General features: G+C 40.0%; 1 protein-coding gene across 4 annotated transcripts in view; it reads left to right on the top strand.

Annotated features, from left to right (window-relative positions):
* Window positions 1-23,245, top strand: part of GREB1L (GREB1 like retinoic acid receptor coactivator) — a 296,235-nt gene that overhangs the window by 192,693 nt on the left and 80,297 nt on the right. For 3 of the 4 annotated variants that reach the window (XM_015121639.3, XM_015121640.3, XM_015121638.3), the window contains exons 8-11: window positions 15,343-15,471; window positions 19,866-19,982; window positions 20,604-20,723; window positions 21,736-21,873. In XM_015121639.3, coding sequence (XP_014977125.3) covers window positions 15,343-15,471; window positions 19,866-19,982; window positions 20,604-20,723; window positions 21,736-21,873 — 504 coding nt within the window. The remainder of the gene's footprint in view (window positions 1-15,342; window positions 15,472-19,865; window positions 19,983-20,603; window positions 20,724-21,735; window positions 21,874-23,245) is intronic. The other variant, XM_001088999.4, reaches the window with a different exon arrangement.

Below are 23,245 nucleotides of genomic sequence, written 5' to 3'. Positions count from 1 at the left end.
CTTAAATGTTAGACCTGAAACCATAAAAACCCTAGAAGAAAACCTAGGCAATACCATTCAGGACATAGGCATGGGCAAGGACTTCATGTCTAAAACACCAAAAGCAATGGCAGCAAAAGCCAAAATTGACAAATGGGATCTAATTAAACTAAAGAGCTTCTGCACAGCAAAAGAAACTACCATCAGAGTGAACAGGCAACCTGCAGAATGGGAGAAAATTTTTGCAATCTACCCATCTGACAAAGGGCTAATATCCAGAATCTACAAAGAACTTAAACAAATTTACAAGAAAAAATCAAACAACCCCATCAAAAAGTGGGTGAAGGATATGAACAGACACTTCTCAAAAGAAGACATTTATGCAGCCAACAGACACATGAAAAAATGCTCATCATCACTGGCCATCAGAGAAATGCAAATCAAAACCGCAATGAGATACCATCTCACACCAGTTAGAATGACAATCATTAAAAAGTCAGGAAACAACAGGTGTTGGAGAGGATGTGGAGAAATAGGAACACTTTTACACTGTTGGTGGGAGTGTAAACTAGTTCAACTATTGTGGAAGACAGTGTGGCGATTCCTCAAGGATCTAGAACTAGAAATACCATTTGACCCAGTCATCCCATTACTGGGTATATACCCAAAGGATTATAAATCATTCTGCTGTAAAGACACATGCACACATATGTTCATTGTGGCACTATTCCCAATAGCAAAGACTTGGAACCAACCCAAATGTCCATCAATGATAGACTGGATTAAGAAAATGTGGCACATATACACCATGGAATTCTATGCAGCCATAAAAAAGGATAAGTTCATGTCCTTTGAAGGGACATGGATGAAGCTGGAAACCATCATTCTCAGCAAACTATTGCAGGGACAGAAAACCAAACATCTCATATTCTCACTCATGGGTGGGAATTGAACAATGAGAACACTTGGACACAGGATGGGGAACATCATAGCAGGGCCTGTCGTGGGGTGGGGGGAGTGGGGAAGGATAGCATTAAGAGATATACCTAATGTAAATGACGAGTTAATGGGTGCAGCACACCAATATGGCACGTGTATACATATGTAACAAACCTGCACGTTGTGCACATGTACCCTAGAACTTAAAGTATAATAATAATAATAATTAAAGAACTAAACCCACACATACATAGACAACTGACTTTTTATTTTATTTTTCTGAGACAGAGTCTCAGTCTGTCGCCCAGGCTGGAGTGCTGTGGTGCAGTCTCTGCTCACTGCAACCTCTACCTCCCTTCAAGGGATTCTCCTGCCTCAGCTACCCAAGTAGATGGGACTACAGGCACATGCCACCACATGCAGCTAATTTTTGTATTTTTTGAAGAAATGGGGTTTCACCATGTTGACCAGGCTGGTCTTGAACTCCTGACCTCAAGTGATCCACCTGCCTTGGCTTCCCAATGTGCTGGGATTGCAGGCATGAGCAACTGTGCCCAGCCACAACTGACTTTTTAACAAAGGCACAAAGACAATGCAGTGAAGAAAGGATAGCCTTTTCAGCAAATGGTACTGGAACAGTTGAATATCCATATGCAAAAACATGAACTTTGATCTATGTCTCACACCACATACAAAAATTAAATAGGTCATAGATGTAAATGTTAAACCAAAAACTATGCAACTTATAGAAGAAAACATGGGAAAATAACTGTGACCTGGGTTAGGTAATGGTTTTTTGGATATAACACCAAAAGTGTAATCTGTAAAAGAACAGATTGATAAATTAGACTTCATTAAGAACTTCTCCTCCTTCAAAGACACTGTTAAGGGAATGAAAAGACAAGCCACAGCCAGGTGCAGTTGCTCATGCCTGTAATGCCAGCACTTTGGGAGGCCGAGGCAGGCAGATCATGAGTTCAGGAGTTCGAGACCAGCCTTGCCAACATAGTGAAACCCCATATCTAATAAAAATAGAAAAAATTAGCCAGCCATGGTGGCAGGCACCTACAGTCCCAGCTACTCAGGAGGCTGAGGCAGGAGAATGGTGTAAACCCGGGAGGTGGAGCTGGTAGTGAGCTGAGATCGTGCCATTGTACTCTAGCCCAGGTGACAGTGCGAGACTCCGTCTCAAAAAAAGAAAAAAAAAGAAAAGCCGCTGGATAGGAGAAAAACCTTTGCAAAGCATATAAAGGGATTGTTTCTAAAATAAAAACTTATAAAAATTGAAAAATAAGAAAATAAGCCAATTTTTAAAATGAGAAAAGTTATATGGATGGCAATTAAGCACCATTAAAAGATACTCACTGTCATTATTATTAGGGAAATGCAAATTTAAATAACAATGAGATACCAGTATACACCTATTAGTGTGGCAAAAATAAAAAGACTGACCCCATCAAGCAACGGTGAGGATGTAGAGGTGGTAGAACTCTCATGCAGTGCTGAGAACATAAAATTGTAAAGTCACCTTTGGAACAGTTTAACAGTTGCTTAAAAAGTTAAATATACACCAGCCATATGGTCTAGCCATTTTATTCCTAGGTATTTACCAAAGGGGAAAAAAAATAAAATCCATACAAACAGTTGTACACAATTGTTGATAGCAGCTTTCTTTGTAATGGCCCCAAACTGGAAACAACCCAAATGTCTGTAACAGGTGAATTGATAAATAAATTGATATATCCAGACAGTAATGAACTATTGATACCCATGACAATGTGGATGAATCTCAAAATAAATCTGGTGAGTGCAAAAAGCCAGACCAATAAGAAACAACAAAAAAAGTGATACTGTACAATTCTATGTATAGAAATTCTAGGAAATGCAAAGTAATCTGTAGTGGCAGAAAACAGATCAGTGATTGCTTGGGGATGGGAGCAAGGGAAGCATAGGAGGGAGGAATTACAAAGAGGTACAAGGAAACGTGGGGATGATAAATATGTTCATTATTTTTATTGTGATGATTTCATGTGTATACATATATGTCATACTTACCAAATTGTGTACTTTAAGTATGTGCAGTTTATTGTCAGTTATCCCTCAACAAAGCTATTTTAAAAATCAACAGTATAAGGATGGATTAGGAAGATACCTGATTTAACATGAGTTTTGGAGGGGAAATATGTTATATTTTAATTAAATGCTAATTCAGTTGAATCAAAAGTAAAACATGACTGACGTAACTAATGCAGGCTCAGAGTGCAATAATAGAAATATGGTGTCTACATTAGAAGGACATTAATTGCATGTGAATGTGAAAAGCGGTCCATTGTAGTTAACCCAGGAAAGAAGCAAATTATAGTCTACATTTTGTACAGGCATCAAGGGCAAAAAGAAAGCTCATAAAGACTTAAGCTCTTGGTCATCTGGAAAACCTTTAACAAGATTTAGCAAAGCATTTACTGAATATCTACTGTGTTCTAGGTTCTGTGCTAAACCTGTTCATTGCTACTGTGAGGTTGTAGTGCCATTTTGCAGATCACGAAACAGACTGTAGGGAGGGTTAATACTTGGTGAAATAAGAACTAGTGAGTGGCACAATGAAGATTCAAACTCTCTACTGGCTACAGAATTGGCTCCCTATGTTTTGGAAGATTTTTTCCCCCGGGGATTTTGGGCTAACAGAAAGTAGTTGAACTATTGTATAAAGAGGATAAGGAGATTATTTTGGTATTTTTTTCCATTTCATTTCTTTAGCCACAGTGTGACAGTCATTGTCCCAGGAGCTGGGAATGCCCTCAAGGAGCCATATGACCTAGTGGGAGAAACAAGAAGTTACAAACTACCACAATGTAGAGAGCAGAGCTGTGACTTGCTAAAGGAACTTCCCAAGTTTGTGAATCCTCTAGTGCTTACAAGTTCCTTCTTTAAGTGGATATGAAATCATTAGTAGAGAGGATGAAGCCTTGGTGAGATGTAGATGCTGAGCAATCAGCTACTTACTCACTAAGCACCAGCTTCTGCACAGTAGCCTCACAGCCCTGTGGTTCACATTCGTGTCTGAGCAAGGTGACAGGGGATCACATTTTGGATATTTGGGGCTACTCCCAAATAATCAAAACTGTTCTGAAACATTGCTTGAGCCAAGGAGGTTGAGGCTGCCGTGAGCCGTGATCACACCGCTGCACTCCAGCCTGGGTAACAGAGTGAGACTCCATCTCAAAGAAAAAAGATTGGGAGGCTCGGGAAGCTGGAACATTTATTCCCACATCCCTTATTAATTTAGGATTGCCCTACAAGCATTATACTTTCTTGCACTTCTGGACTATACACAGGGCTGAGAGAGCTTTGTGGCCTTGGAGAAGGCCCTGAGACAAGTAGCTAAAAGAAGCTAGATGTGAGTTTCAGGTAGGATGCTGTCCCCAGGAGTCTGAGCTCATGCAGAACTGTGCACTAGAGCCCCTACTGAACTCAAAGGTAGATCAAAGGGATGTGATGTAGGACAACGAAGAGTCTGCTTACTACCATCTTTTTCTCTTACTGGCTTCTGTTGGCAGTAATGCATAGTGTAATTATTTGTGATATTAGTCACAAATATTTTCCCTGGTTTATAATTTTGTTTATATATAGTATTTTTAAAGTAACAACTTTGGCCCGGTGCAGTGGCTCATGCCTGTAATCCCAGCACTTTGGGAAGCTGAGGCAGGCAAATCACTTGAGGCCAGGAGTTCGAGACCAGCCTGACCAACATGGCGAAATCCCGTCTCTATTAAAAATACAAAAATTAGCTGGACGTGGATGATGCATGACTGTAATCCCAGCTTCTTGGGAGGCTGAGGCACGAGAATCACTTGAACCCAGGAGGCAGAGGTTACAGTGAACCAAGACTGCGCCACTGCACTCCAGCCTGGGTGACGGAGTGAGACTCTGTCTCAAAATAAAATAAAATAAAGTGACAGCTTTATTAAGATATAATTCATATATCATGCAATTCATCCATTAAAAGTATGTAATTCAATAAAAAACAAAAAGTATACAATTCAATGTTTTTAAGTATTATATTCACATAATTATGCAATCATCACCACAATAAATTTCAGAACATTTTCATCACTCCAAGGAAAAATACCTGTATCCATTAACAGTCATTCCCTGTTTCATCCCTCTCCTCAGCCCCTGGCAACCACAAATCTGTTTTCTATTTCTATGTGTTTGTCTATTCGAGGCATCTCATATAATTGTTACACATGACCTTTTGTGACTAGCTTCTTTCATTTGGCATAATGTTTTCAAGGTTCATCCATATCGTAGTATGTATCAGTACTTCATTCCTTTTTACTGCTGAATAATATCCTACTGTATGGATAAACATATGGTACAAATCAATTTCCAGTTTTTCAATAGGTAAGTTGATACATATCAATTTTCAGTTTTTCAGTCGGGTTGTCTATTGATTTATAAGAGGTTTTTTAAATATATATATTTGGGATACAAGGTCTTTATCAGATACATGATTTTCAAAGATTTTTCTTCCATTCTGTGGGTCGTCTTTCACTTTCTTGATAGTGTCCTTTGAAGCATAAACCTATGTTTATCCATACAATATACAATCTATGGATAAACACCATTCATCAATTGATGGGTATTTGGGTTATTTCCATTTTGGAGCTATTATGAACAATCCTGCTATGAACATTTGTGTGCAGGTTTTTGGCTGGATGTGTGTTTTCCCTACTGTCACATTTCAAACTTGGGAGTGGAATTGCTGGGTCATATGATAACTCTACGTATAATCATTTGAGAACTGTTTCCCAAAGTGGCAGCACCATTTTACATTTCCACCAGCAATGTGTGAGGATTCAAATTTCTCCATATCCTTACCAACACTTGTTCATGACTTTTTTTATGATAGTCACTCTTGTGGGTATGATGTCGTAGCTCATTGTGGTTTTGATTGGCATTTCTCCAATGGCTAATGATGTTGAGCATCTTTTCATGTGTTTATTGGCCATTTGTATATTTTCCTTGAAGAAGTATCTATACAAATCAATTTTTAATTTTTTAGTTTGGTTGACTATTATTGATTTATAAGAGTTTTTAAAATATATTTGGAATATAAGTCCTATATCACATACGTGATTTTCAAAGATTTTCTCCCATTCTGTGGGTTGTCTTTTACTATCTTGATGGTGTCCTTTGAAACATTAAGTTTATTTATCTTGGTGAAGACTAATTCGTCTATATTTTCTGTTGTTGTTCGTGTTTTTGGTGTTACAGCTAAGAAACCATTGCCTAATCCATGGTCATGAAAATTACTCCGGTGTTTTCTTCTAAGAGTGTTATAGCTATTATCTATTAGCTATTACATTTAGATGTATAACTCATTAATTCTTTTTTTTTTTTTTTTGAGGCGAAGTCTAGCTCTGTTGCCCAGGTTGGAGTGCAGTGGCTCAATCTTGGCTCACTGCAACCTCCACCTCCCAGCTTCAAGCAATTCTTCTGCCTCAGCCTCCTAAATAGCTGAGACTACAGGCACCGGCCACCACGCCGGGCTAATTTTTTTGTATTTTTAGTACAGATCAGGTTTCACCATGTTGACCAGGCTGGTCTTGAACTCCTGACCTCGTGATCTGCCCGCCTCAGCCTCCCAAAGTGCTGGGATTACAGGCGTGAGCCACCGCGCCCGGCCTTAGGTTAATTCTTGTATGTGATATAAGGAAGAGGTTCAACTTCGTTCTTTTGCCTATGGATATCCAGTTGTCACAAAACCATTTGTTAAGATGACTTAATTTTTTAACCCCTTGAATTTTCTTGGCACTCTTGTCAAATTTCATTTGCCCATAAAATGTAAGAGTTTATCTCTGGGCTCTCAGTGTTATTTCCTTGATCTGTATGTCTGTCCTTATGCCAACACCACACTGCACAATTATGATAGCTTTGTATGAAGTTCTGAAATGGGGATGTGTAAGTCCTCCAGCTTTGCTTTTCTTTTTCAAGATCATTTTGGCTATTATGGGTCCCTTGCATTTTTATTTGAATTTTAGGATTAGCTTGTCAATTTCTGTGAAGAAGCCCTTAGCTGGAATTTTGGTGGGGCTTACTCTGAATCTTTACAATAGTTTGACTAGTATTGCCATCTTAATATTAACCCTTCTGATCTATGAACATGGGTGTCTTTCCATTTGTTTAGGTCTTCTTTAGTTTCTTTCAACAGTGTTTTGTGGCCAGATGTGGTGACTCATACCTGTAATCCTTGCACTTTGGGAGGCCAAGGCAGGCTGATCTCTTGAGCTCAGGAGTTCAAGAGCAGCCTGGGCAACATGGCAAAACCCCATCCCTACAAGAAATACAAAAAATTATCCAGGCATGGTGACATGTGCTTGTCATCCCAGCTACGTGAGAGGCTAAGGTGGGAGGATCACATGATCCCAGGAACTTGAGGTTGTTGTGAGCCGTGATCATGCTACTGCCCTCCAGCTTGGGCAGTAGAGTGAGACCCTGCCTCAAAAACAAAAAATGAAAAACCCAACAGTGGTTTGTAGTTTTCATAGTATAAGTTTTACACTTCTTTTGTTGTATTTATTCCTGAGTAGTTATTATTTCTGATGCTATTGTAAAATGGAAGTTTTTCCTTAAGTATATTTTGGGGTTATTGCAATTACATAGGAATACAACTGATTTGTTTTTTTTTTTTTTTTTTTTTTGAGACGGAGTCTCGCTCTGTCGCCCAGGCTGGAGTACAACTGATTTTTGAATACTGATCTTCTGTCCTGAAGCCTTGGTGAACTCATTTATTACCTCTAGTAGTTTTGTAGTGGCTTCCTTAGGATTTCCTATATACGGGATCATGTCATCTGCAAATAGATGTGTTTTACTTCTTCCTTCAAACCTGGATACATTTTATTTTCCTTCCTAAGTACCCTAGGTAGAACTTCTTGTACATGTTAAATAGAAGTGGCAAGAGTGGACATCCTTATCTTGGTCCAGATCATAGTTTGATCTTTACCACTCAGTCTGATGGTAGCAGTGGGTTTTTTGTTGTTTTTATTTTGGGTTGTTGTCCTTTTGTTTTGTTTTGTTTGTTTTTTGTCCTCTTGTGTTGAAACTGAAAGTAGTGGGTTTTTTGTAGATGCTTTTTATCAAGTTTAGGAAGATCCCTTCTGTTTCTAGTTTGTTGAGTGTTTTTATCGTGAAAGAATGTTGGATTTTTTCAAATGCTTTACCTGTGTCTCTTGAGATGATCACGTGGTTTTTGTCCTTTATTCTATTAATATGGTGTATGGAATAACACGGATGGATTTTCGCATGTTAAGCCAACCTTGAATTTCAGCTGTAAATCTCACTTAGTCATAGCATATAACCTTTTTTTTTTTTTTTTTGAGACAGAGTCTTGCTGTTGTTGGCCCAGGCTGGAGTGCAATGGCATGATCTCAGTTCACTGCAACCTCCACCTTCCAGGTTCCAGCAGTTCTCCTGCCTCAACCTCCCAAGTTGCTGAGATTACAGGTGCCTGCCACCACGGCTAGCTAATTTTTGTATTTTTAGTAGAGATGGGGTTTCACCACGTTGGCCAGGCTGGTCTCAAACTCCTGACCTCAGGTGATCCACCAGCCTTGGCCTCCCAAAGTGCTGGGATTACAGGCATGAGCCACCATGCCTAGCTTCCTTCCTTCCTTCCTTCCTTCCTTCCTTCCTTCCTTCCTTCCTTCCTTCCTTCCTTCCTTCCTTCCTTCCTTCCTTCTTCTCTCCTTCCTCTTCTCTCCTCTCCTCTTTTCTTCCTTTCTTCTTTTCCTTTCTTCCTTTCTTTCTTCTTTTTCTTTTTGAGACGGGGTCTTGTTCTGTCACCCAGGCTGGAGTGCAGTGGTGCGATCATAGCTCACTGTAGCCTCAAACTTCCTAGCTCAAGCAGTCCTCCCACTTCAGCCTGCTGTGTAACTGGGATTATAGGTGCAAACCATGGCACCCAGCCGTTTGATGTGTTTGTCTGGGTTATATTGGCCTTAAGAAGTTGAGTTGGGAAATGCTCCTCTTTCTTCTACTTTTTGAAAGAATTTGAGAAAGCAAGGTATTCTTTAAATATTGGTAGGATTCACTAAGGAAGACTTCTGAACTAGGCTTTTCTTTGTGGATAGTTGTGGGATTTATTTTTGGTTTTTTTTTTTAACTAATTTAGTCTCTTTGCTTGTTATAGGTCTATTCAGATTTTTTCTCTCTCCTTGAGTCAATTTTGATCATTTCTGTCCTAAGAATTTGTCTATTTCAAATCTAATTACCTAATTAGATTTATCTAATTTGATGGCTATATTAGTTTGCGGGGACTGCCTTAACAAAATACTACACAATGAGTGGTTTAAACAATAGCAATTTATTTTCACACAGTCCTGGACACTGGAAGTCGAAGACTGAGGTGCTGGCAGGATTGGATTCTGCTGAGGCCTCTCTCCTTGACTTGCAGATGACCGTCGTCTTGCTGCGTCCTCACGTGGCCTTCCTCTGTGTGTGGGCACATTCCTGATGTCTCCTCTTCTTCTAAGGACGCCAGTCATTTCAGACTAGGCCCTGACCCATGACCTCATTTCATCATAATTACCCCCTTTAAAGGTGCTGTGTCCAAATACAGTCACAGTCTAAGGTTTTAGGAACTGGGGCCTTGACATATGAATGGCGGGGAGACAATTCAGTCTGTAACAATGGCATACAATTGTTCATAGCATTTGTTTATAATGCTTTTTTTTTTTCTTTAAGGTTGCCAGTGATGCCCCCTCTTTTATTCCTAATTTTAGTAATTTATATCTTCTCTCTTTTTTCATTGGTCAATCTGGCTAAAGATTTGTCAATTTTGTTGATTCACTCGAAAAACAAACTTTTGGTTTTGTTCATTTCCACGATTGTTTCTCTGTTCCTTTATTCCTTTCTGCTGTTGTCTTTATTCCTTTCTTTTTCTTTCTTTGGGTTTAGTGTGTACTTCTTTTTCTAGTTTCTTAAGGTGATTGATTTGGGATCACTTTTAAGGTGATTGATTTGGGATCATTTTTTTAAATATAGGCATTTACAGCTATAAATTTCCTTCTAATTACTTTAGTGGCATCCCATAAGTTGTATGTTGTGTTTAATTTTCATTTATTTTATTTTATTTTAATTAATTTATTTATTTTGAGATGGCATCTTGTTCTGTCACCCAGTAGAGACGGGGTTTCACCATGTGAGCCAGGATGGTCTGGATCGCCTGACCTCGTGATCCGCCCACCTCGGGCTCCCAAAGTCCTGGGATTACAGGCGTGAGCCACCGAACCCGGCCTAGAGTCTATTTTTTCTGAGATTAGGATGGCCACTCCACCTCTCTCTGGCTACTATTTATGTTGTTATAAAATTTTGCCGGCCGGGCGCGGTGGCTCAAGCCTGTAATCCCAGCACTTTGGGAGGCCGAGACGGGTGGATCACGAGGTCAGGAGATCGAGACCATCCTGGCTAACACGGTGAAACCCCATCTCTACTAAAAAATACAAAAAATTAGCCAGGCGAGGTGGCGGGCGCCGGTAGTCCCAGCTACTCGGGAGGCTGAAGCAGGAGAATGGCATAAACCCAGGAGGCGGAGCTTGCAGTGAGCTGAGATCGCGTCACTGCACTCCAGCCTGGGCGACAGAGCGAGACTCCGTCTCAAAATAATAAATAAATTAAAAAAAATAAAATAGGCCGGGCGCGGTGGCTCACGCCTGTAATCCCAGCACTTTGGGGGGCCAAGGCGGGCGGATCACGAGGTCAGAAGATCGAGACCATCCTGGCTAACATGGTGAAACCCCGTCTCTACTAAAAATACAAAAAAATTAGCCGGGCGTAGTGGCGGGCGCCTGTAGTCCCAGCTACTGGGGAGGCTGAGTCAGGAGAATGGCGGGAACCCGGGAGGCGGAGCTTGCAGTGAGCTGAGATCGCGCCACTGCACTCCAGCCTGGGCGACAGAGTGAGACTCTGCCTCAAAAAAATAAAATAAAATAAAATAAAGAATAAATAAAATAAAATAAAATGTTGCCATACAGAAATTATTTATTTTTTGTAACTGAATTTATTAGTCTTTTGTTTATGACTTCTGCATTTTGATTAATAGTTTGGCCTTTTCCATATCAAGGTGATAATTAATTTTTCCATATTTTCTATTATTTTTATATTTTCAGAGTCTAAGTTTATATCTTTGGTCCATTTGATTTTTTTTTTTTTTTTGACACCTGGTGTAAGATGCTGGTACAACTTTATTTTTTTCCTGTATACATAATTGCCTCAATATAATTTACTGAATGGTTCTTTATTGCTGATTTGAGCTGCTACTTTTATCTTTTACTAAATTTTTATGTGTATTTCAATCTGTTACTTACTGTCTCTTTTGTTCCATTGTTCTGTTTGTACCAAGACCATAGTGTTTTATTCATTGAAGTTTTATAATATATTTTATTATATAACAATTCTAGCCTCCCCTCATTTCTCTTATTTTTTAGAATGTTTCCAGGTATTCTTGTCTAATTTTTATATCAGCATTACATTAGCTTGCCTCATTAAAACATTCAAGTAATTGTAATAATATCTAAACCTGTAGGAATTTTCCTAGGATCACATTAGATTTATAAATTAACTTAGGTTGATGGGCATCTTTTTGACATTGAGTATTTCTGCTTGGAAGCATGTTATGTCTTCATATTTGTTCAGGTGTATTTTCATAAGTTATTTTTTTTAATTTTAAATCTTAACAGTTTTGGCCGGGTGCGGTGGCTCAAGCCTGTAATCCCAGCACTTTGGGAGGCTGAGGCAGGTGGATCACGAGGTCAGGAGATCGAGACCATCCTGGCTAACATTGTGAAACCCCGTCTCTACTGAAAATACAAAAAACTAGCCGGGCATGGTGGCGGGCGCCTGTAGTCCCAGCTACTCGGAGGCTGAGTCAGGAGAATGGCGTGAACCCAGGAGGCGGAGCTTGCAGTGAGCCGAGATCCCGCCGCTGCACTCCAGCCTGGGCGACACAGTGAGACTCCGTCTCGGGAAAAAAAAAAAAAAACTTAACAGTTTCTTTTCTTTTCTTTTTTTCTTATTTGCGACACAGTCTCGCTCTGTCGACCTGGCTGGAGTGCAGTGGCACGATCTCGGCTCACTGCAACCTCCACCTCATGGGTTCAAGCAATTCTTCTGCCTCAGCCTCCCGAGTAGCTGGTATTACAGGTGTGTGCCACCACGCCCAGCTAATTTTTGTATTTTTAGTAGGGATAGGGTTTCACCATGTTGGCCAGGCTGGTCTTGAACTCCTGACCTCAGGTAATCTGCCTGCCTCGGCCTCCCAAACTGTTGGGATTACAGGCGTGAGCCACCATGCCCAGCCGACGTTTTCAAACACATATAAAGATAGAATAATAAAGTAAACCACCACCATGACCTATCACCCAGCTTCAGTACTTATGAACACATAGTGATTGTTATTTAATCTGACTTCCTCCTTCACTATGTTAAGACAAATCCCAGATACTACGTCCAGAAATATTATAATGTTTTCTTCATGTAGTTGCATACGTTTCTTACTAAGCTTACTCCTAGGCATTTTGTTTAACTATGGATTGTTGTTTATATATATGAAGATTTATTTCTGTAGATTAACTTTATACCTTCTCATTTTTAGTACATTATTCTGTACCAATTTGCATTCATTGTTTTCAGAATATAAGATGAATTATCACTCTTCAAATTAGGGATATGCTAAAATTATAGATATGAACTAGTACAGAAAGCTACTAATCTTCCAAACAATATGACTGTGGCCTGAAACATGAAGACAAATCTGTGTAATAGCATAGCAGACTTAACTTGGATTCTTGTCCTGTAAGGCTCTGTTAAGACATGAAAAATTGGGGTCATCTTCAGTTTCCTACAACTTTGTAATGTCGTGTGTGCACTGGGTTCTCCCAGCAGACCTTAAATCACTCACTGGTGGGTAAGTCAGGCCCTCAGAGAAGCACGTTAACTCTTCCAAGCCAGTGGGGGACAATTTCATTCTTTTGAGTTCTGATGAGAAACAATGATTAGATGGATCAGGAATCATGTTGTGGGATGAATAATTTTCTAGATAATTTCTAATGGAGCACCATTAGTAAGTATCCTGTTCCTTAGAGCGTGCTCTTCAGACTCTCAGAGAGGTTTGACACCTTCCTGTGTTAATCGATCTAGCTGTTTTGCTGGAGTAGTCAGGGATTTGGGGTCTCTACTCATTTAGAAAAACTCTGATTGGCTTGAGTCTTTCTCTCTTCCACAGCCTGTCTCTGAAATAGCATGTGGTTTTCTGGGCTGAATTATTTTCTTAATCCGAAAAGCTTTCTTTTGGATGTTCCTGGTGTTGCCGTAAATTAATTCTAGTTTATTAAAAGAAAAAATAAAACTAAAGCAACTTTCAGCGAAAAATGCTTTCTCCTACATTTCAGTGAGTTAGTTTGCATGACGCTTTTAAAATAATAAAGTCATCTAGCTAGAGATAAAAACATCTCATTAAAATCTGGCTTTGAGGCTGGGCGTGGTGGCTCATGCCTGTAATCCCAGCACTTTGGGAGGCCAAGGCAGTTGGATCACTTGAGGTCAGTAGTTTGAGACCAGCCTGGCCCACATGGCAAAACCTCACCTCCACCAAAAAATACAAAAATTCGCTGGGCATGGTGGCGCACACCTGTAGTCCCAGCTACTCAGGAGGCTGAGGCAGGAGAATCGCTTGAACACGGGAGGCAGAAGTTGCAGTGAGCAGAGGTCATGTCACCACGCTCTAGCCTGGGCAGCAGAGCAAGAATTCATCTTTTTTTTTTTTTTTAAATTTATTTATTATTATTATACTTTAAGTTCTAGGGTACATGTGCATAACGTGCAGGTTTGTTACATATGTATACTTGTGCCATGTTGGTGTGCTGCACCCATCAACTCGTCAGCACCCATCAACTCGTCATTTACATCAGGTATAACTCCCAATGCAACCCCTCCCCCCTCCCCCCTCCCCGTGATAGGCCCCGGTGTGTGATGTTCCCCTTCCCGAGTCCAAGTGATCTCATTGTTCAGTTCCCACCTATGAGTGAGAACATGCAGTGTTTGGTTTTCTGTTCTTGTGACAGTTTGCTAAGAATGATGGTTTCCAGCTGTATCCATGTCCCTACAAAGGACACAAACTCATCCTTTTTTATGGCTGCATAGTATTCCATGGTGTATATGTGCCACATTTTCTTAATCCAATCTGTCACTGATGGACATTTGGGTTGATTCCAAGTCTTTGCTATTGTGAATAGTGCCGCAATAAACATACGTGTGCATGTGTCTTTATAGCAGCATAATTTATAATCCTTTGGGTATATACCCAGTAATGGGATGGCTGGGTCATATGGTACATCTAGTTCTAGATCCTTGAGGAATCGCCATACTGTTTTCCATAATGGTTGAACTAGTTTACACTCCCACCAACAGTGTAAAAGTGTTCCTATTTCTCCACATCCTCTCCAGCACCTGTTGTTTCCTGACTTTTTAATGATTGTCATTCTAACTGGTGTGAGATGGTATCTCATTGTGGTTTTGATTTGCATTTCTCTGATGGCCAGTGATGATGAGCATTTTTTCATGTGTCTGTTGGCTGTATGAATGTCTTCTTTTGAGAAATGTCTGTTCATATCCTTTGCCCACTTTTTGATGGGGTTGTTTGTTTTTTTCTTGTAAATTTGTTACCATTCAGGACATAGGCATGGGAAAAGACTTCATGTCTAAAACACCAAAAGCAACGGCAGCAAAAGCCAAAATTGACAAATGGGATCTCATTAAACTAAAGAGCTTCTGCACAGCAAAAGAAACTACCATCAGAGTGAACAGGCAACCTACAGAATGGGAGAAAATTTTTGCAATCTACTCATCTGACAAAGGGCTAATATCCAGAACCTACAAAGAATTCATCTTTTATATATACACACACACACACACACACACACACACACACAAATATATATATACACAAAAAAATATATATACACACAAAAAATGTATATATATAAATATATGTATACACACACACATATATGGCTTTAAGGGGGACTGTGGAGACTAACTCCACAGTTAATTTTGACTAGGTTAAATGACTACTATTATTTAAGGTAGTAATACTTACCTTACAAAGTTGTTATAGGAATTAACTGAATTAATATATTTAAAGTACTTAAAATAGCATGCATCACATAGTAACTTCTAGTGAGTGTTTGTTAAATAAGTAAAAAATAAAAAAACAGTATACATAGAAATGGACTTTTTTAAACGTCAGAATAGTTCAAGGAAAGGACTGAAATTCTGTAATCTGCTTTTTCTCAACTCTTGTTGAATTAACTTCCTTCCTGCATATATAAATAGTTGCTAATTTAAACAAACTCTTTCATTTTAAAGATTCGCCGATTCTCAGTCCAGCTAATTCTGCAATCAATTTAAGTGGAGCTCAGGACCTGACCCGGAATAAGAATGTTGTGAAACCACTGGCTTTATCTTTGCAGGTTGTAGGGAAGACTTTTGCTGCAGGTGATGTTTTCCTCACTTATATTTCTTTGGTAAATACATAGTCCGTAAAAGACTTGTGTGACATTTAATTGACAAATTGATAGAAGAAAACAGAAGCTGCCTGTCCCTGGCAGTTGAAGAGAGAACTGGGGCTGTCTGTAATGATGTACTAGTGTGCGAAGCTTTGTGTTCTCTCCATTCCAACCAGAAGAGTCAGGGAATGACACTTGGTACTTGGAAGTGACATAACAATTTGATTCCATTTAACAAACATTTCTTGGGCACCTGCTTTAACTAGGAACTGGGAATACAAAGATAAATAAGGTTCAATCCCTGACCCCCAGTTTCCTTGTAATCTAGTGGGGGAGACAGACCTCTGACAAGATATTTTCAGTGTACTGTAGCAAACATGGCAATGTACAGAAGAACACAGAACAAAGGGGTTTTTTTAGCCCAGCATTGTAGGAGTAATTAAGAATAAGTTCTCAGAGGAATCTGGTCTTTGACAATGAGGAGATCTTCACTGTACAAAGGAGTAGAGGAAAAGCAATTCAGATTCAGAGAACAGCAGAAACAATGGTAAAAGGAAAAGAAGGGAAGAGGGGAAAGCAATATGATATATGCAAGAATTTCCAGCAATTTGGACTTGTTAGGACCATAAAATGTAAAACTCAAAAAGTGGCAAGAGGTGAGTAAGTGGTGGTTAAGGGAAAAGTTATAGGCAGCCAGGCTAAGAAACGTGGATTTCACTGTATACTTATAGACCAGGGGAATGGCATGGTTCGATTTGAACTTGAGCTAGATCATTTTGGCTGTAATGTGTAAGAAGAAGACGAGATAGGAAAACTAGTTGGAGGTTATTTCAGTCGTCTCAGTGACAAATGATGAGGTCCTTGGCTAGAGTGATAATAGGTTGCAGAGAAGAGGACAAATTAGAGAACTACTCAGGAAGTGAAACCAGCAGGAATTAACTGATTAATGTGAACATCAAGGAGAAGAAGGGGTTGACATTCAACTTTCTGGGCTTATGTTGATGCCATCATCTGAGACAGGGATACAGAAGGAGGATCAGGTTCTCCAGTGGGAGATTGTGAGTTCAATTTTGGAAATGCTGAATTTGAGATTCCCATAAGACATCCACGTGGAGCTGTTCAACAGCCATTTAATTTATCACAGGGATAATTCAGGACTGAGGGTGTAGAATAGAGCCACCAACATCTAGTTAAAGTCATCAGTGTAAATAGTATAAGCCAAGGAGAGATGTAGGCTGAGGCAAGCTGTGAACAAAAGAGGATTCATCTGGGCACAGTGACTCACACCTGTAAACCCATTACTTTGGGAGGCGAAGGCAGGAGGATCATTTGAGGCTAAGAGTTCCAGACCAGCCCAGGTTACAAAGTGAGACCTGGTCTCTACAAACGATAAAAAAAATTTAGCTGGGTGTGGTTGTGTGCACCTGTGGTCCCAGCTACTCAGGAGGCTGAGGCTGGAGGATGGCTTGAGCCTGGGAAGTCAAGGCTGCAGTGAGCCATGTTTATGCCACTGCACTTCAGCTTGGGTGACAGAGTGAGAATATAAAAATTTAAAAAAAAAAATCCTAAAAATGTTCAGTGGTGGCTCTGTGTGTGTGTGTGTGTGTGTGTGTGTTTCTTTTTCTGAAACAGGGTATCTCTCTGCCACCCAGGCTGCAGTACACTTGTGCAATCTCAGTTCACTGCAGCCTCAACCTCCCAGGCTCAAGCAACCCTCCCGCCTCAGCCTCCCAAGTAGCTGGGACTATAGACACATGCCGCCGTGCCCAGCTAATGTTTGCATTTTTTTTTTTTTTTTTTACAGACGAGGTTTCAGTATGTTGTCTAGGCTAGTCTCGAACTCCTGGAGTCAAGTGATCAGCCAGCCTTGGTCACCCAAAGTGCTGGGATTACAGGCATGACCCATGGCACCCAGCCAAGTTTAGTGGTAAAAGAGAAGAAATTTTAAGAGAAGTAGAAGAAGAATGAGCATAAAGAGAGCCTGTCATTTTTGGAAACTTTTCTTTTTTTCTTTCTTTTTTAATTATTTGTAGAGACAGGGTCTCCACATGTTGCCCAAGCTGGTTTCAAACTCTGGGGCTCAAGTGATCCTACTCTTCCACCTCCCAAATTGCTGAGATTATAGGCGTGAGCCATGGTGCCTGGCCATTTTTGGAAATTTTTCAACAGTTAGGCATCATAATTTACACAGCCCACTTCTGTTCTTACTCAGGTTCAACATTTCTTGCAGGATTTACCTTCTGGTTGGATTACCGACTTTGAACAATGGAATCAAGTTTTTACAGCATTAAAAAAATCAATGAAGTAATAGATCAGTAATCATGGTTACTAAAACCATCAGATGAAGGCTGAACAACTTTATAATGCCAAGGATTATGCTGACAACTTTTGAACCTACTAATCAATCTTAATATCACAAGAAGAGAGAAAACGGGCTTATGTGCCCCCTGATGGAAATACTGTATACCACAGTACTTATGAGATACTCTTGCCAAAAAAAATCCTGAATTTGATCAAACCTTTATATCTAATAATTAGTTTATTAGAAATACAGCGGACAAGAGAATAAGTGACACTACAGGTATCTAATCAGCAAAATCTAGAAAATGGAAAATTCTGCCAGGTTTTCAGCAAATTAATTGTAAGAAAGAAAAGGGAAGGGCATCTTATAGATTAAAAGAGGTTTCAGGGACACAGTCACTAAATTCAGTATGTGCATCTTTTTTGAATTCCAATTTGAACAAGCCAGCTGTTTGAAAAAAGTATTTTTTTTACAGATAATTAAAAGATAGTTGGGGAAAATTTTGAATACTAATAGGATATTTTATGATATTAAGAAATTATTGGCTATATGCAGTGGCTCATGCCTGTAATTTCACCCCTTTGGGAGGCTGAGGCAGGTGGATCACTTGAACCCAGGAGTCCAAGACCAGCCTAGGAAACATGGCAAAACCCTGTCTGTACAAAAAAAAAAAAAAATTAGCCAGCTGTGGTGACACATGCCCATAGCCCCAGCTACTTGGCAGGCTGAGGTGGGAGGACTGCCTGAGCCCAGAAGTCAAGACTGCAGTGAGCTGTGATTGTACCACCGCACTCCAGCCTGGATGATGGAGTGAGACCCTGTTTCAAAGAAGAAGGAGAAAAGAAAGTATTAATCATTGTTAATTTTAAGGATAGTAATGGTATTACAGTTATTTTTAAAAGAGTCTTTTTATTTTAGAAACAAATACATTAAGACCAGGCATGGTGGCTCACACCTGTAATCCCAACACTTTGGGAAACCAAGGTGGAAGGATTGCTTGACGCCAGGAGCTCGAGACCAGTCTGGACAACATAGCAAGACCCTGTTTCATTTAAAAAAAACCTTAAAAATTAGCCAGGTGTGATGGCACACCCCTGTAATCCCAGCTGTTTGAGAGGCTGAAGCAGGAGAATCATTCGAGCCTAGGAATTCAAAGCTGCGGTGAGCTCTGAGCCTGCCACTGCACTCTAGCCTGGGTGACCGTGAGACCTTGTCTCAAAAAAAAAAAAAAAAAAAAAAATCACACCTGTAATCCCAACACTTTGGGAGGCCGAGGCAGGCGGATCATGAGGTCAGGAGATCAAGACCATCCTGGCTAACACGGTGAAACCCCATCTCTACTAAAAAAGATACAAAATGTTAGTCGGGCGTGGTGGCAGGCGCCAGTAATCCCAGCTACTTGGGAGGCTGAGGCAGGAGAGTGGCATGAACCTGGGAGGCGGGGCTTGCAGTGAGCCAAGATCGCGCCATTGCACTCCAGCCTGGGTGGCACAGTGAGACTCCGTCTCAAAAAAAATAAATAAATAAAGAAGCACACAGAAGTATTTATGTACAAAATGATATGGGTTTGCTTCAAAATAATTCACAGCATGCTTGTACATATGTGGAGGGGGCGGAGGTAAGGGTGGATAAAGCAAGATGGGCTGTGTTGATAAATGTTGAAATTGGATGCTGGATATGTAGATGTTCATTATCCTATTCTCTCTACTTTTCTGTATGTTTGAAACTTTCCATGACGCAAAGTTAAGAACATATATATATATATATATATATATATATATATATATATATATATATAAGAATTTTTTTCCCTTCCTTCCACCCATCATCTCCAAAGGCTTCACTGAAAGTGATTCCAGAAGATCTATTGGGGTCCTTGGAAACTGTTTCTAAGTGACGTTTAATTTTAATGAAGCTCTTCCTCTGACAGTTGCAGTTGGTTTTATGTAACTGGACTGGGTCCTATCCATGAGGTTTCTTGGAATTCTAGAGTGTGAGGTCTATCAGATGGTTCCAGCATCCCAGAAGGCAGGGTCCTGCCCAGCCTCTGTTCTGAGCACTCCTCTCCTTGTGTTCTACAGATGCTGCTAATGGAAACAGTAGCCATGGAGGGAAGGGCAGTGCATCCAGCTCCACTCCAGCCCACACAGGGAATTACTCTCTGTCACCAAGACCTAGCTATGCATCAGGAGACCAAGGTACCATACCTGTCATAGAGTTTTGTAATAATGCACTTACCTGGGATTAGAAGTGCTCCAGATTTTGTAATGAATTAGCTGGCAACATACTCGGGAGTTTTTTCTCAGCTCGTCATACAACGTTTTGAAAGTTTGTAATTGGTGTGAACAGTAATGAGTAAATATCTTGGGATTCTATATGGATGACCTAACTGGGAAATAATGTTGAAACAAATGTTTAAGGAAGTGTCTTGAAAAACCATGGGTGTAGCTGACCAAAGTACAGGATTCGAAGTTGTCTGTTGTGTGATCCTGGACAAATCTGAGCCTTCCTTTCTCCTTTTACAAAATGGGTATAACAACAATATTTGCCCTACAACACCACAAGGTTGTGGATAGAATCAAATGAAATAAGCTACATAAACTTGGGAATTGTAAAACAACATACAGATGTTAAGTGGCTATTATTGTAATGTTAGGTTACTAATGTGGCTTTTTTTAAAACTTTACCTCTAAAGGAGTGATTTAGACTTTCTGAGTATAATCAAATTAAAGGTTCTGTGTTACTCTGGCATTCTTTCCTTTCATCCACATGGCTGAGAACAAGACGATCTCTTTTTTTGTTTTTTTGTTTGTCTTCAGCTACCATGTTCATTTCTGGGCCACCAAAGAAACGACACCGGGGATGGTATCCTGGGTCACCTCTCCCCCAACCTGGCTTAGTTGTACCTGTCCCTACAGTTCGTCCTCTTTCAAGAACGGGTAAGGTTTTAACATAAGATGGATCGTGAGTGTGTTTTTAATTCACAGAGATATCTTCTACTTCCATTCTTTCCCTGAACTCTTGAAGATGAGTTATGTGAGGAAATTGATAGTAGCTAATGTTTTGTCACGATCGTATTTGCCTTCCCTACACACACAAGATCATTACAACTGATCTGAATTCAACCTTTGACTTAGTTTTAACCCATAGCATTGAAAAGTCATTCATTATATGGGACACAATGCTACCAACCCACCATCATAGGGCATATATCGACTTGTTTTGCTAGTAGTGGTGTTAGATTTTCCCTGCTGTTATCTGGTTCTTTATGTGACCCATGCTTATTATTTCTGACCTGGATGGTTCAGTCTGTGGCTAGAAACCTGAAAAACCAAAACCAACTGGCTCTCTTTCAGAATATCTAACTGTAGCCATTTGGTGTCCACAGTTCAAACATTTGTCTACCTTGCTGAACAAACCACAGACGATTGTAAATAAACTGGTTCTAAGACATAAATGAGTTATTTAAATGTTTGTTTAAATAATTAGTTTTAAAGACTACATAGACATCTTATATACACAAATAATTATGCCAATCTATCACTATGGTTGCCTGTAGGAAGTACTGGTTAATGATGAATTCATCCTTCTTCACACTTTTCTACACCTTTCAAAATGTATGTAATGAACAGATATATGCCTTTGATAATCTCGGGGGGAAAGCTAAAATACCAAACAGGATCCAAAATATTGCATATGGAAAAAACAACTGGAAGGAGAGTCACCAAAATGCTAAATAGTAGTTATAGCCATATAATATGATTATGGTTAATTTTTTTCTCCTTTTGTTTTTTTCACTTATCACTTTACGTAATCAACTTAATGAAAAACACAACAAACCGTTAGATTTCTAATATTTCTCTATTAAAAGTATTAAAACTGCATTGCTTTCTATTGTATTTCATTTAGTTTTCACATGTCATCTTTCTTGTCAAACTTTTTTTTTTCCAGAGCCCCTTTTATCTGCGCCAGTTCCACAGACCCCACTAACTGGAATTTTACAACCCAGGCCCATTCCTGCAGGGGAGACTGTAATTGTTCCTGAAAACCTGCTGAGTAACTCAGGAGTTAGACCAGTAATTCTGATAGGTAAGGCAATGGAATTCCAAGTTGCTTGTGTCTGCTGGAATCTAGGAGTGTTTTTCCATTTCATTGTTTGTGTTTTTTCACATATTCATGAAGATATTCATCCATCTATTGATTCTTTCAGCTTTTATTGGCCTGCTCTTTCATGCTATATTAGGAGCTGAGGATAAGGCAAAGTCTTTTTGCCCTCGAGGAGCACTGTTTATTGGGGGAGTCTCACCTCCCATGAGCCACTAGGGTTGGTAAATAAGCGTTACAACTCACAGGCGATACCATTGTAGCACACTGTGACATGGAAGCTCCTTAGAGATTCACAACCGAGAGCAACCAGAACTCAGAGCTCTGAGAGAGGGCTTACTTTCCTCTGCCTGGAGGGGTCCGAGAAGACTTCCCAGAGGTCTTGGTTAAGCTGGGTCCTGAAGGTTGGTCAAAGTGGACAAGGTCGGGGAGGGGACATTCCAGTCAAAGGGAGCCAAACCGCAAAGAAATAAAACAAGCCAAGCCAGCTGACAGACCCTACTCAAGAGAACCAAGAGGCCCCACAGTTGCAGGTCTGAACCTTAGTATCTTTGAGGAGGCTGAGTCCTTCCAGGTGGTCTACAAGTGGAGGTATAGACATATAGGGGTCCCTACATTCCAGGACTAACTTAGTGCTTTTCATACCCATGTCAGGAGTCTCTTTGGTTTAGGGCTGCCCTAGGCCAGAAGGAGACTGCTCGCTCTACCTTTAGGACAAAATAGATAGGGTGTTTAAGGTCCCCACATCTTTAGGATGTGTTTACATGCAGTGTTATTTGCTTTTTGGGTTGGCCTGAGCCTGCCTAATTGGATGGTTTTGCTTCGAGTCATGTCCTTTACCTGGTTACTCTGTCTGCTAATCCTGGTTCTGTAGGTACTGAGGGGATCCCAGTTGCTTAAATGCTGTATGAATTAGGAAGCTTTTTTTGAACATTAACATAGTGCCACTAAGCTTTGAAAAGATGCATAGAACATGGGGACCCTTTGGTCCTTTGGTGCCTGCCTTTTAGAAAGTCTCACAGAGGGACTATCCTCGCCATCAACCACCAAAACAGGTCATATTTGGACACATTTTTTTCCTATCTATTTCTAAAACAGTTTGAGACTGTTTACTGACATTTAGGAAGACAACCTCACAAAAATAGCTAAGATAACAAAGGAGCAGGGATCTCCAAGTGCCTGAAACTAGTAGAATCTTGCTGTTAATCAATAAATTTAGTTTACTTGTTTTTTTTTTTAAGAAAATCTCAGTAATATCTCCAGGTGGATAGTGTCGGAAAGGAAAAGAAAGGGGAAAGGAAAGGGCAGAGGAAAAGGGAAAGGAAAGGGGAAAGGAAAGGAAATCTCAGGAAGTGAA

The sequence above is a fragment of the Macaca mulatta genome, chromosome 18 (assembly GCF_049350105.2).
Source record: "Macaca mulatta isolate MMU2019108-1 chromosome 18, T2T-MMU8v2.0, whole genome shotgun sequence".
Classification (NCBI taxonomy): Eukaryota; Metazoa; Chordata; class Mammalia; order Primates; family Cercopithecidae; genus Macaca; species Macaca mulatta.
This window is presented reverse-complemented; position numbering and strand designations above follow the sequence as displayed.